The following is a 15,128-nucleotide window of genomic DNA, read 5'->3' on the forward strand; positions in this document are numbered from 1 at the left end:
CCACACACCCCATCCGAAATTAAGGTGAGAGAAATGAGAGCAAAAAGGGAGGATAAACAAATGAGAAAGAAAAGGGGGGAGGGAAAAATACACAAAAATGAGAGAGACCTGGAGGGAATGAGAGAGAGAAAGAAGGAAAAGAGAGAGAGGGAAAGAGAAGTAGAGAGGAAGGAGGGAGGGAAGGAAGGAAGGAGGAAGAAAGGAAAGAAGGAAGGAGGAAGAATGGAATGAATGGAGGGACAGAGGAAGGAAGGACTTTTGGGCGGGCTTGGGGGGTAATTTTTTTTCTCTCAACATACTGTCAAACAATACAGTGTGTCATCTAATTTTCCATGAATAAAATGCAGTATTTTGTTAGTAACTAATATCAATCATCAAAAGAGTTGCAAAAGTTTTTTTTCTAATTTTGTCATCCAGTTACATTTTCTTTTAATTAAATTTCCTCCTTAAAGTTCCTTCAAAAAGTACACCACAATTATATTTCTGACTTATTAACCATTATACCAAAGTGCTTCCTTCTTTCTTTATACATTTTCCTATAAACCAATAAAACCTTGTATAGCCAATCAGTGTTAACAAAATAAAATTAAAAACAAAATGTAAACATATACAAATTTCTTCCCCCCCTTTAAATAGCACATTTACCTAATCCCAAATTTAAAAATTGTTTCAACCCATCTCACATTTAGCTAATTAATGCTTATCTACATTTCTTACTTAATTATTAATCTTAAATTTCAGTCAATTTGAGAAACGGAAAACATTCTAAATATTCTCTATTTTCAGTCAATTAAAAATCATTCACATCATTAATCTCCTGAACAATTCTAAATTCAATTCCATTTATGCATTAATTCAAATCAGTATTACCTACTACATATCTTATTATAATCAATACTTCTAACTTTATTAAAAAAGATCAGCAATTCCTAAATTCATATATCTAAATATAAAAAAATAATTAAAGTCCGGCCCTCTAAAACCATATCTATTTCTCTTGCGGCCCCATGGCAAAATTAATTGCCCACCCTCGCTCTAGGGTCTCACTGAAAATGAGAATGTCATCCAAATAAATGAGTACTCCCTTTTACAGGTGTGAGTACTTCATTTATGAACTGCATAAAGACCATCGGGGGCCCTTGTAGTCCAAATAGCATGACTCTGAATTGGAAGCTCCCAAGAGGACAGCTGGATGCTGTTTTCCCTTCCCTAATGAGTATTCAGTAATATGCTTCCCTTAATTCTAATTTGGTGAACACCTTGCCTTTGCCCAAGTGGTTCAACAGGTCCTTCATAAGGGGGAGGGGGTATGCATTTTCGACACAGACGGCATTGATCACCCAAAATTCCATGTAGAGCCTAAATCCCCCCCCCCAATCTTTCTTCTCTTTGAAGAGTACTGGGGCTGCAAATTGTGATTTGGTCGGTTGGATGAATCCCCATTCCAAGTTGACGTTGATGCATTTCCTTAGGTCCTTTATCTCTTTAAGGGTCATGGAATATATCTTTGGTTTGTGAGTTTTGTCCCCAGCACAGATTCTGTTGTACAATCAGTGGGTCGGTGAAGGGGAAGATAATTGCAATCTCTTTTGCTGCAAACCCCTTTTAGGTTTCTGTATTCTTTTGGTACCTGCAGGAGCTGTCCACTCAGGATAGTCTGTTCTGAGAGGTTTGGCTTCCTCCAGGGTCCTGAGGGTTCTTGGCGGGGTTAGTGGCTCAATGCCTAGGGTTTGCTTTCAATAACCGTCTTCCCATTTTATGGTAGGTCTCCACTAGTCTAGCCCTGCAAGTCCCAATATGACTGTCTCAGGCATTTTGGGGGCTATTTGCAATTTCAACAATTTGGTATCTGCGTGGCAGGGAACCCCCCCCCCCCATTAGCATTCCATCCACTTGTTGAAATCAGATGGGGTGGGCTATCTCCAATTGTTCTACAATGGACTTGCTAATTAAGAATTTAGTGCAGCCAGTGTCTACAACTGTATCTACTTCTCCTCCTTCCCCTGTCTTGGGCATTATAAGTTTGTCTTTGAGGGCAAAGGGCTGGATGGCTGCACTTACCATTGACTTGTCTTTGCCACCGCTTTCTCCCTTGGAGCATGGAGGAGGTTCCTCATCTGACAGTCTCTGTTTCTTCAGATTGGGGCGGAGTGTCTTCCATTTGTTGGACAAGATTACTTATTTCAGTGAGTTTTGGGACACACCCTTTGTCATGGCAGCTGCCTGGATCCTCACTTGTGGGACTGGGGCTGGTGTGAAAGACTCTGAGGCTCAGTGACTGGATTGGCCACACAGATAGCACTTTATGGCTTTTGTCACCCTTGGGTGCTTTGTTTGGGATTGATGACCCAAAGATCTTTCGATCGTTTTTTTAGTCAGGGGCTTTTGAACAGGGTGAAGTTTATATTCCAGGACAATTGCAGTAGTACAGTGATCCCTCGAGTTTCGCGATCTCGATCTTCGCGAAACGCTATATCGCGATTTTTCCACCCGATGACGTCACTCTCTTCCTTCCTTTCTCATCTTTCTTTCTCTCTCTCTTTCTCTATCTTGCTTCTTCCTCTCTCACACTCTCTTCCTCCCTCTCTCATCTCTTTCTTTCCTTCTCTCTCTTTCTCTATCTCTCCCCCTCTTGCTGGCGGGCGGCGGGCGGGCGAGCGGGGTCATCAGCGAGGAGCCGGGGTTTCCCCTTTGCGTGGGCGGCTGGGAAACCCCGATCTTCGTCTGCTCGCTGCTGCTGCGCCGAGCAGATCAGCTGCTGGGCGGCCGAAGGAACCTTCCCTGGGTCTTCCCCCTCTTGCTGGCGGGCGGGCGAGCGGCGGGCATCAGCGAGGAGCCGGGGTTTCCCCTTTGCGTGGGTTGCCAGGAAGACCCAGGGAAGGTTCCTTCGGCCGCCCAGCAGCTGATCTGCTCGGTAGCGCAGCAGCAGCGAGGAGCCGAATCGGGTTTCCCCTTTGCGTGGGCGGCGGGGAACGCAAACTCCACCATCTACGCATGCGCGGCCATAGAAAAAAGGGCGTGCATGCGCAGATGGTGTTTTTACTTCCGCAACCCTACATCGCAAAAAATCGATTATCGCAAGGGGTCTTGGAACGGAACCCTCGCGATAATAGAGGGATCACTGTATACCAATCCTGGATCCAGTCCAGGATCTGTCTAATCCTCAGCTCCGCATCTAAAGTAGCTTTGAAAGTATGCACCAAAAGCTGTTCAAGCCAGTCTCTTAGCCTCCTGAGTGCTGCTCTGAACTCCCAAACTAACTCCTTCACTGGGTGGTCCATTTGTCTTAGCCTTTGGATTTGCTCCTCAGCTTCTACTTGTTGGGCTACCTGGTTGAACCAAACCTTCATCAGCCAAATGAACCCGTTTTAATGTATGAGCAGAGTAATCCTTGTTTATCAAGGTTGTACACACAGAGAAATGTTTAGATTGAGATTAGTTGTGAATAACTACTCAGCCACACACAGATATACTAACTTCAATTAAAGTTTACTTTGAGAAATAGCATATTCAGAAAAACAGTCTGAAGCCATACACACAATAAATCAGAATAACAATCCAAATATTACCAACTACATCGTCTTTCTTACTGGTTGCTTTTGTTATAATCAGTAAACAAAGATATCAAGGCTAAACACTTTTTAGTAGAGCATTCAGAGAATTGCAGAGCAAACCTAACAGTAAGTAGCCAGGCAAAGAGAAACCTAGCTCATTGTTTCCCAACCTTGACAACTTGAAGATATCTGGATTTCAAATCCCAGAGTTCCCCAGTCAGCATTTGAGCGAGCAGATTTGCTGTGAAAGAAGGCAGAAAAGTTCTGGGTGCCTTGGTGCCTAAGTCATCTCTTCCTTATTGGCCTCAAACATACACAGAGAGCAAATAACACACATCTCACAGTGCCAGAACCTTCTGCAAGGAGACGGCAGTGAGATGTGTGCATGTTTGCTCTGTGGATATGTTTGGATGAAGAAAGAGGCAGTTGGAGAAGAAGCAGGGAGAGTGAGTAAGGGGCCTCTTATGGCGAAAACTGGATGGAGGTAAGCGAGCCAAACTGTTGAGTCCATTGTGGAAGCAAGTGGCGCAGTGGGGGGGGGGAGGGGGTTTAGAAAGGCAGGAGTTGGACTGAAACACCACAGCTTGTTTTGTAGGATCTGGAGTTTAGCAGGATCTTCTGTTTTAGAAAGCAGGTTGTGCCCCTTGCTATGAAGCAAACTTTTGTGAAGCATGGATGACCAAGTGCTGCACTGTCTATCCAATTGGCCTTTGTATTACCTGCCGCCGTTGCCCGCCGTCTTTTGCTGGTCCAAGCTGAGAAACTGGCATTTACTTCATGGACTTCACTCTGCTGTCTTTCCATCCTTCCCTCCCTTCTGCCCGTTAAATTCCTCATACTTTTTGCCCAGGATTGCATCTTGACCATGGCGTTGGCGGTTTCATTAAAAGTCCTTTTTTAAACTTATGGCTGTGGAGCCCTTGTTCACACGGGATCCCCGGGCAGCGAGGAGGGAAAGGAAAAAGTGGATGGTTGCTAGCAGAGAGGAGAGTGTTTCTGGGGTGAAGGAAGACGGGAAAAGAAAAGACAGCTTGCAACAGTGGAGGTAGATCAGCCAAGTGAGTGAGTGAACATTTGGCCTGCCAGGTGGCCTCTATTCCCCCTTGCTCCCAAGGCAGCTGGGTAGCATCTATCTGCTTGCCTGAAAAGCAACCGAAGAGCCTTCTCACCTGGAGCACTACTCTTATTCAGATTTCCCACCTCCCTTTTACAACCCTTGGCCGAGCACAGGTGCCCCACTAACCAAAACCAGCTTTGGCGACACCACTACCAGCACTCAAAATATTTCATCTTGGCTTCTTATCCTACATTCTCATTAGGGATAGTCTTCAGTTTATGGGCACAACTGAGCCAAAATTTCCATTGCTAAGCAAGGTTTAAATGAGTTTTGCTCCATATTGTAATTTTCCTTGCCACTGTTAAGGGATGTTCAGTAGTAGTAAATAAATAATATTTTGTATCTTGTTAAGGCTGGAAGGCGGGGCCAGACATGGTGAGTGATGTTGAGTTGGCCATGCCCATCCAGTCACATGACCACCTGGACAGACCCGCCTGACCATGCCCACAGAACCTGTTGTTAAATTATTTGAATCCCACCACTGGATAACTCATATTGAGGTAAAGTATTTGGAGACCTTGGGACAAACAGATTGCTTGGACAGTTCATGTCAATCTTTTGTAAATTCCTATCTCATATCATAGGATATTTGAGAAGCAGAACAGGGAAGGAAAAAGCTACAGCTCAGCGAAAAAGTTTTGCATGCTGAATGAAATAGATTATAGCTTTTGTGTCTGCACCTTCCTTAGATGGATCACTGGTCACACTCAATAAAAGACAGCATCATATATTCAAAGTATCCTTAAGACTGAAGCTCAAAATATTATTTGCATGATACTTCAAGGTGGTATCTATGTTTTCAAACATAGATATGAATCACTACACAGCCCCACACAAAGAAAGCTAAGCAGAAATGGCCATTCAAAATTCTCCATCAAGTTTATGAGCATAAAAATTAGGTAGTGGGTTACTCCAAATTTCTTCTGGGAAAGAAGTTATTGAGCACAAGATTCTGATAGTGGTAAAAATACATCTGTTGTTGAAACTGTTTTACAATCTCCTATTTGAATTTAAGTTAGGCCTGTAGGCAAATAAGAGATGATGGTACAATAAAAGACAAAATATTCACATACACAAACATATATGCATCCACCACCTTATAATTAAATAACAACCCAGATTCCAGGAACCCAGGAACATTTATCTAAAACTATTTTCCCTCCAAGTATTTCTGAAGCAAATTCTCTTTCATCATACAACCATAAGAACTGAGAAACAAAAAGCAAAGGGTTTTTTTTTACTATTCCAGAGTATAATTCCCCTGGTCCCCTTTTTTTCATATCCTTCTTATATCCATAATAACTTAATTATTTAATTTATTAAATTTGCTTGTGGCCCATCTTGCTGCAGATGACTCGGTGGCTTACAAGATTAAAAACAATAAAATGATATATATCCACATAGTAGCAATACAAATATAAATTATGATTAAAATTATGGTAAAAAGATGGGGAGGGAAGAAACAGGGTGCGCCTGAGGTGAGGTGGAATCTGCTATCATATGATACCCCCCCACCCCCGGGTTGGAGCCTCAAGCCTTTACTCGACCAACACACACAATATCAGTCAATTGATTCTGCCCTCCTAAATATTGTATACTTATTGTGGGCTTGTCAGCTAACCCTGAGTTCTGGAAACATCTTCGCAAACATAATTACTTTAACCTTTGAATAAATTATCTATTGGGCAACCTATTTTTACCGCTGGTGTTCATCACTGGGCCACACTCTGAAATTGCCCTTTTGAACTACCCCAGTTAGCAGTTGGACTTATCAGTCACTACTTCTTTTCATTAATATCTCCTGCTAAGTACTTGTATTTATTTCATTTACATCTCTATTTTTTTTTAATTGTCTCGGACAAGACAAGACTACGAGCCCATAGAACACACCTATGAATTGTGAGCATAAAGTTTAAGAATCACAAATTTAACTCTTGTTTCTTAACTTAGCTGATTAAAATAATATTGAGCATTTGAAGTTTGGGAAATAATTGCTGAGCTCAGTGTCTTATGGGAAGAAAAAGGGAAAAGGAAGGAGCTTCTGCATTTTGATGTTGGGTACCCAGTACTGGTGATACTTCGCTCTCTCAGAGGTAGGGCCAGGTGGAAACCCATTGGAGAGAAGAGATTACAAGAGAGTAAGTAAACACAAAATAGTGAACACACATCGAAAGGAAAACCTTAGTGTCAATTGTTGGCTCAGCTTATTCACAATTTTGACCCTTGAACAGCTAGTAATCAAAAGAAAGTCTTTAGGGTCTTTAGAGCAGTGATTTTCAACCTTTTTTGAGCCGCAGCACATTTTTTACATTTACAAAACCATGGGGCACATTGGGGGGGGGGGGAAATATTGGACAAAAAAATTCTCTCTCTTCCTTCCTTTTGCTCTATTTCTCTATCCCTCTTTCTCTCCCTTCCTTTTTTCTCTCTCTCCATCCCTCTTTCTCTCTTCCTTCTTTCCTCTTTTTTGCTCTCTTTCTCTCTCCCTCCCTACCCCCTTTATGTTTTTCTCTATCCCACCTTCCCTCCCTCTTTCTCTCTCTCTTTCTTTCTTTCTCTCTCTTGCTCTCTCTTGCTTTCTTTCTCTCTTGTTCTCTTTAGCTCTTTCTTTCTTTCTTTCTCTCTCTCTTTCTTACTTTCTCTTGCTTGCTTTCTCTCTTGTTTTCTTTATCTCTTGCTTTCTTTCTCTTTCTCTCTCTCTCTTTCTTTCTCTCTCTCTTGTTTTCTTTCTCTGAGCTTCGCGGCACACCTGACCATGTCTCGCGGCACACTAGTGTGCCACGGCACACTGGTTGAAAAACACTGCTTTAGAGGAAGGTCTTGCCATTTTCAGAAAACAGGGCCAGTTAAGAGAGGGTGCTAATCAAATAATTAAGGTCATAGAGCTGAGGTTGTTAACCTGCCCTTGGCACCCTTTAAGTGAGCCCTGGCCTGGAAGAAAGACAATTTAGCAACCAATAGCTTATTTAAGCCATCTCTGCAAGAAATACGTTCTGCAAGGGTGGGGAGGAAAAATATGGCTGGGGTAATTAGGCATAGACCACCCAGCAAATTCAGATCTCTAGTCATACATTTCTCCACTGCTTCTGGAAGGAGAGTCCAGGATGGGTTAACCCTCAATCTTATTGGTTGAGACTGAGTTATAAATTAACATGTTAATTAGGCACCGCCCCTTGCCTGCCCCCAAGGGTTCAGTTTTAAAAAACGAAGTCATTAATATCCAACACAATTTTATTGAACCCTTATGAACATAACTATTAGACAAAACACAACCCAAATCCCTTGAATCAAACGATTACTTGGGTGGGTCTGGACTCTCCTTCCAGAGCATCGAGAAGACCGTTCAGGTAGGTACAACGGTTCTTCTCCACTGCTTCTGGAAGGAGAGTCCAGGATGGGATATGCCCCAGTTCTAGTCCAAGGGTGGGAGAGTGCAGATTCAGGGATTAACAGTAGAACAAACCGTCTGCAAAACTCTTCTCCCAAAGGAAGCCTCAGCTGAGGCATACGTGTCCAGTTTGTAATGCCGGATGAATGTAGAAGGCGCAGACCACGTTGCTGCCCGGCAAATATCCTCAGCCGAAGCCTGGGTCCTCCAGGCTGCTGAAGTGGCTGCACTGCGAGTGGAATGAGCAGTGATCCCCTGAGGCAGAGTCTGAGTGGTGGTTTCGTAGGCTTCAGCAATACACTCACGAATCCAGCGACTGATTGACTTGGGGGAAACCCCAAGCCCTGATTTAGTCTGTGAAAAAGAAACAAACATCCTTTCGGACCGCCTAAATGGCTCTGTCCGTCGAATATAAATTTTTACGGCTCTCCTGACATCCAGTTTGTGCCACCTGAGTTCTAACGGATGATTCCCACCAGCACAAAAATCAGGCAACACTATCTCCTGCTTCCTATGGAATAAAGAGTTAATCTTGGGCAGGAACGCTGGATCTAACCGTAGGACTAGCCTGTCAGGATAAAATATACAAAGATCAGAACGTACAGAGAGCGCAGAGATGTCTGAAACCCTCCTAGCCGATGTCACAGCCACCAGGAAGGCTGTCTTAATCGTTAAGAACCTAAGTGGTATGGACCTCAATGGCTCGAACGGTGGACCAGTCAATGCATTTAACACTAACGACAGGTCCCACGATGGAAAACGATGGATTGTGGGAGGATGAATGTTTGCAGCGCCTTTAAGGAAGTCCTTGACCCAAGGATGGAAAGATAAGGATCTCTGCTCCCCCGTTCTAATGATGGTAGACAAAGCTGCAACTTGCCTCCGGAGGGTATTGGGGGCTAATCCCCGATCCAGACCCGCCTGGAGGAACCCCAATACCTGCAACACCGAAGCCGCCTCCGTGTCAGTACTGTTCTCCCGGCAGAACTTACAGAAGGCTGACCAGGTGGCCTGGTATATTCTCGAGGTGGATGGTCGTCGAGCCGCCTGTATCGTTGAAATGATGTCATCAGGTAAATGATGTCCCCTCAACCTGTTCCGCTCAATCTCCAGACGGTCAGTTGAAACCACTGGGGTTCCGGATGATTGACCGATCCCTGGCTGAGGGATATCTCCCTGTCCGGGATCCTCCACGGTGGGGATGTTGAAAGAGACACTAGATCCGAAAACCACGGTCTGCGTGGCCAGTACGGAGCGACCAGAATCACCTCTGCCCTCTCCCGCAAAATCTTGTCCACCACCTTCGGTAGAATCTTCGTCGGCGGGTAGGCGTAGAGGAGACCCTGCGGCCAGCGGGAGGTGAGAGCATCTACTCCCTCCGCCCTGGGCGAAGGGAAACGGGTGTAAAATCTGGGGAGCTGCGCATTGGTGTGTGTCGCGAACATGTCCACCAGAGGCGTACCGAAAATCTCCGTGATTCTTTGGAAAAATCGCGAATCCAGTTTCCATTCTGTCGGGTCGAGAGTGGTCCTGCTCAGCCAATCGGCCTGAGTATTGTCGACCCCCGCGATGTGTTCCGCTGATAATGATGCCAGATTCCTCTCGGCCCAGGTGAAAAGGGCCGAGGCTTCCTGCATGAGACGTCGCGACCTCGTACCCCCCTGATGGTTGAGGTAGGCCTTGGTCGCGATGTTGTCCGTCAAGACCAGAACATGTTTGTTTTGAAGAAAAGGAACAAAGTGCCGGAGAGCCAGGAAAACTGCCCTGAGCTCCAGAAAGTTTATGTTTACCGGGTTGAGGTCCTCCCTGGACCAGAGGCCTTGTGCGCACTGTTGGCCAATGTGCGCTCCCCAACCCGAGAGACTGGCGTCTGTAGTTAAAGTGACTAGGTCGTGTGTGCTGAACGATAGTCCACGGCACAAGGCTGGGGAGACCCACCACGCTAGAGAGTCCTTCACCTCCTTTGGAAGACGAACCCGCATGGTGGAATGGCTGGTCCGAACCTTCTGGGCTGGCAGTAGAAACCATTGAAGGCTCCGAATGTGGTGTCTGGCCCACGGAATTATCCCGATGCAAGAGACCAAGGTCCCCAGCACCTTGGACAAAAAGGCCAGAGATGACCGTTTGTCTCTCCGGACGGATGAGATGAGAGACCTTATGTTCTTCCTTCTCTCCGGGGAGAGGTACACCATGCACGAAGTCGTGTCGATGATGGAGCCCAGATGTAGGAGCGTGGTAGATGGAATCAGCTGACTCTTGGGCACATTGATGGTAAAGCCGTGCTCCGTCAAGGTCCTCATCGTCAGTGCGAGATCTTGTTGAGCCTGGGCACGTGATTTGGACAATACCACGATGTCGTCCAAATAGGCCATTAGACGCACCGATTGTGCGCGCAGGCTCGCCGTGAGGACGTCCAGTAGCTTGGTGAATGTGCGGGGCGCTGAAGAAAGGCCGAATGGCATGGCCTTGTATTGGTAGTGTACGCCCTCGACACAAAACCGTAGGAACCGTCGATGAGGAGGATAAATCGGTACATGCAAGTACGCCTCCTTCAGGTCCAGTGATGTTAAAAAGTCCTGGAGGCGTATTGCCGTCAGGATGGTCTGCAACGAGTGCATCCTGAATTTCCTGTACAGAATGTACAGGTTTAGTTGCTTCAAATTCAGGATCAAACGGCAACCTCCTGATGATTTTGGCACAGTAAAGATCATTGAGTAGAAACCGGTTCTCCAGTCGTTCTGCGGTACCGGCTCTATGGCCTGTATACGCAAAAGGTGTGTTATCTCTTGAAACAACTCCTGTCTCTTGGCAGGGTCCCGAGGTGTTGGGCACTGGATGAAACGGTTGGGCGGGGGCTGAAGAAACTCTAATCTGAGGCCTCGCGACACCGTGGCTATAGCCCATTTGTCCGAGGAGGTGGCTCGCCAGAATGAGCTGTAAAGGCGGAGCTTCCCTCCTAATGGTTGGCCGTCTTGGAAGTCATTTGGGGCGTTTGAAGCCCCTCTGGCTAGTGCCTCTAAATGGGCGTCTAGCCTGCTGATATCCTCTGGTTCTGTCTTGGAACCCTGAGCGGTCATTTCGAAAGGAGGAGGGCTGGTTGAATCGGCCCTGCGAGTATGGCCGCTGGTTGTTGCCTGATCCAGAGGAGTTGTCCCAACGAAAGGACTGGCGTCTGTTGTACGGTGTAGTTCGCCTGTCCTGCCGCCTGTTGGACCTGGGGAGAACCTTCCTCTTATCCTTATCTTCAATAAGGACTTTATCCAGCACCTCCCCGAAGAGGTCAGCGCCGCGGAAAGGGGAGGAGGCCAGGCGCCACTTGGATTTGGTGTCAGCCTGCCAGTTCCTTAGCCACAACAGGCGTCTGGATGAAAGCGTTGTGGCCATCCCTCTCGCTGAAAATTTGGCAGCGTGGAGAGTAGCATCAGCCGAAAACTCCGCTGCGGCTAGCAGTTTACTCAAGTCCTGCCGCAGCCTACCATCTTCCGGTCCCAGTTTTGACATCATTTCTTCAATCCATGCTATGGAAGCCCTATTGAAGAAGGAAGCAGCGGCCGCTGCTCGAAAGCCCCATCCAGACATGGCATGCGATTTCCGGAGCAGGATCTCCGCTTTCCTGTCCTCGGGTTTCAAATTATCCCCGGACTCAGCAGGAACCATGGCATTAGACACCAGGTTTACCACTGGGTGGTCAATTGGTGGAAATTGGAGCAGATTCTCCAGCTCTTCATCACAGGTATAGAATTTGCGTTCCAACGCTGAAGGGCCTTGAGCTGCCGCTGGCTGCTGCCATGGTCTTTTGGCGTTTTGTATGAATATATCTGGTGCCGGGATATGGTCTGTTTCAGGTTTGGGTTCTGTCAGTAGGATAGTTGACCTTGGTGTTTCAGCGGCTTTTGCAGGACCGGGGAGATCCACCGCTAGTTTTGCCTTGTGTAATAAAGTCCTGAACAAGGCAGGCTTAAAGAGACCAGCCACTGAAGGTGGCTCAGGAGTTGTCTCATCATCTGACAAGTCATAATCCTTGTCGCTGTCCTCCTGTAATGTTCCCTCTGAGAACTCCAAACCTGAAAGGGGCGGTGCAGACCACAAATTCCGGCCTGGTTGATGGGGCTGTTGGCTGCATTGTTGCACCCCCGATGCTACTCCTTGTGAGTATACATTGGTAATCATCTCCTGCAGGGCAGGAGATAAATTCTGCCAGGTGTCACTTTGATTTCTAAGTCCAGCAGCTGTGGGGGTGAATGAGGCAGATGGGCCTACAGTTGCTTGGGGTGAAAAACCCCATAAAGGCCTTGTGGAGGTGGCAGACCCCGGTCTGCTTACAGGCAGTTGGGCCTGCTGATTGGACTGGCGATCTGGAGACCAATCCCTTCCTGCTAATAATTCCCCTTGGGCCATGGAACGTGGAGACAGGACCCCTGGTAGTAGTTGGCCCGAGGATGGCCCTGCAGGTAGGGAGGGGGCCTGGAACACAGTCTCCAACCTCTGCTCCAGTGCTTGGATCCTTCTTTCAGCCTCTCTGAGAGCTGAGGAGGAAGTTCCCTGTGACTTGGGCTTGGATTTCCCCTTATCCTTGGCCTTGGGAACGGTTGCCGAGCAGGCCACCTTCTCTGCCCCTGTATCAGATTGCTCCATGATACTCACAGATCTGTAAGGCTTCAAGGCAACAGATTTTGCTGACTCGTGAGACAGAGCTTTGTATGCAAGTTACTACCGAGGCTTGAAGAACCACAAAATGGCTCCCTCGATCTCTGCCAGGAGCTCCGCCCACTCGGGTGACTCCTTCGCGCCTATACAGGCGATTAGTAGGAGGAAGTGGGGGTTTTTCCCGCCGAAACGCCATCCAAAATGGCGGGCGCGACCGACCTGACGCTTAAAATGGCGATCCAAGATGGCGGCCGCAAGTGCCGAGGGCGGTAATCTGCCATCGCCCCTCGGCTTAGTGTGGCTGTCAGGACACCTGAGGCTCCCGAGCCTGCATCCTGTCAGCCGCTGCGGCAGTAGGAATTCCCCTAATGCACGGGGAGCCGCTTCTCAACTTGGGGCTTATTGACAGGATGCCCTGCGCGCTTGCGCCTGTGCGAGCGGCCTCTGAGAAAACCGCCTGCCATATGGCTCCCTTAGCGCTCTCGCGCGTCTCGTTGAAGGGCAGCCTCGGCATTCAAACGGCGGTCGCCGCGGCAGCATTCCGAGCCGCCAAACAGATGATCGGCGCGTTCCGCTCTCCTGAGCGGCGCGCTGCAGCGGCAAGCTTTTTACGGGACCATCCGGCTCCTTATCAGGCAGCCTTGCTTCCGTCAGCCTCCCAGTGGGGGGGGCGGACCCCCCCACCTTCGGCTGCAGCCAGGTCTGACCGCTGAGGTCAGTGACCTAGGGCTGAATCCCCCTTCCGAAACAGTACCCTCTGAGGGAAGAGGTTCCATAGGGGCCAATGATGGGGGTGGTGCCCGCGGAGGGCAGCGACCCCGTCCCTTGTAAACAGCATCTGAAAAATAGTAAGAAAAACAGAAAAAACATGTTATATTAAACATTTATTAAATTTTAAACATTTATACTATAAAAAACCTTAGCAAGTTAAACTCATATGTCTCATTCCAATGACTGAGTTTTAAAAACTGAACCCTTGGGGGCAGGCAAGGGGCGGTGCCTAATTAACATGTTAATTTATAACTCAGTCTCAACCAATAAGATTGAGGGTTAACCCATCCTGGACTCTCCTTCCAGAGCATCGAGAAGACCGTTCAGGTAGGTACAACGGTTCTTTTATCACTTCTTTGCAGAAAACAGTCTTGGAAATTTTATAATATTGCCTTTATTAATGGTACTCCAATTAAAATTTATAGCTAAAACATATTTCTCTGAATCTTAGCTTCTGTAAGCTTCTGGGTAAAAACATTTCTTCTAAATTACTTGTTTGCAGAGAATTGTTTTTCCCCTTTTGGTGCCTTAAAGCCACTGTTGACTCCTGGCAATTGCTGCAGTTTTCTTGGCAAGATTTTTGGAAGTGATTTGCCCTTGCCTCCTTCCTAGGGTTGAGAGAAAGGGATTGGCCTGACTTCACTCAACTAGTTTTTTTGTTACATGTACATATAATTTTTTTAAAATTTGCATCATGGTTTGAGTTGAAAAAAGAACCTGAATCTTGAAGGGCTCACAGTACCAATTAAAAAATAATTTAAATCTCACTTGAGCCCTATAATAAAGTGTTTTTGCTGATTTTTCTGTATTGTCTTCATTCCCCTCTTTTGCCTCAAAGTCTTGTGAAAATAGAAAATGTTACTGGTGAATCAGTTCATTATTGATCTGATTACCAATTGTCTGACCCTCTTCTGTTCCCAAAAGGCAGTCCATGGAATGTGCAGCCCCAACTCCAGTACTCAGCTAAGGTGGACACATCTGATGAAGATGAAAAAGAGACTCAAGAAACTTTCATCTATCAGCCATGGTACACAAAACGCAGGAGCAGAGCTTCTTCACAAGAAAGTGTAAATCACTCTGGTAATCAGGTAAATTAGATATTGGGTAGCTTCTATGCTTTATATTTTTTTCTCTCTCTCTCTTTTGAAGAATTTATTTTGGGAACAATGGTAAAACTCAAATCAAAATGAAAGGATACCAAGTTGAAGAAAATAAGGAATAATAGAATAAAACAATTACAGATAGCAGTACACAGGTTGTCCTCGAGTTAAAACCACAATTGGGACCAGTATTTCCATGGGTAACTAAGGGGGCTGTTAAGTGAATTGTGCCCTGTTTCATTACCTTTTTTGCCACACTTGGGAAAGATTTAAGGAACCCTAGATGATGATGGAAGATAAAGAACAAAAATCAAACTGATGCACAATATTACATAATGAACCCAATTTTATCAAATATGAATGCCAGCTTGTTGCAAATACAAGTATTCTTGACTTATGACAGGGTTGCTTAACAACTCTTCAAAGTTACACAGACCACACAAACACAGGCCATGATCATATAGCCACTTTTTGGTTCTTGGCAACGGTTTCACTTTTATGGCCATTTGCAGCATTTTTTTTTTTTGCCAGTTTCTGACATTTACTTCCAG

The 15,128-nt window shown here is 46.2% G+C and overlaps 1 protein-coding gene across 6 annotated transcripts in view; it reads left to right on the top strand.

The window, feature by feature from the left end:
• The window catches only part of MLPH (melanophilin), a 162,736-nt gene that overhangs the window by 67,291 nt on the left and 80,317 nt on the right, over positions 1-15,128 (top strand). For all 6 annotated transcript variants that reach the window (XM_070732326.1, XM_070732330.1, XM_070732327.1 and 3 more), the window contains exon 9: positions 14,402-14,565. In XM_070732326.1, the coding sequence (XP_070588427.1) occupies positions 14,402-14,565 (164 nt within the window). The remainder of the gene's footprint in view (positions 1-14,401; positions 14,566-15,128) is intronic.

This window comes from Erythrolamprus reginae, chromosome 1, assembly GCF_031021105.1.
Source record: "Erythrolamprus reginae isolate rEryReg1 chromosome 1, rEryReg1.hap1, whole genome shotgun sequence".
Lineage (NCBI taxonomy): Eukaryota > Metazoa > Chordata > Lepidosauria > Squamata > Dipsadidae > Erythrolamprus > Erythrolamprus reginae.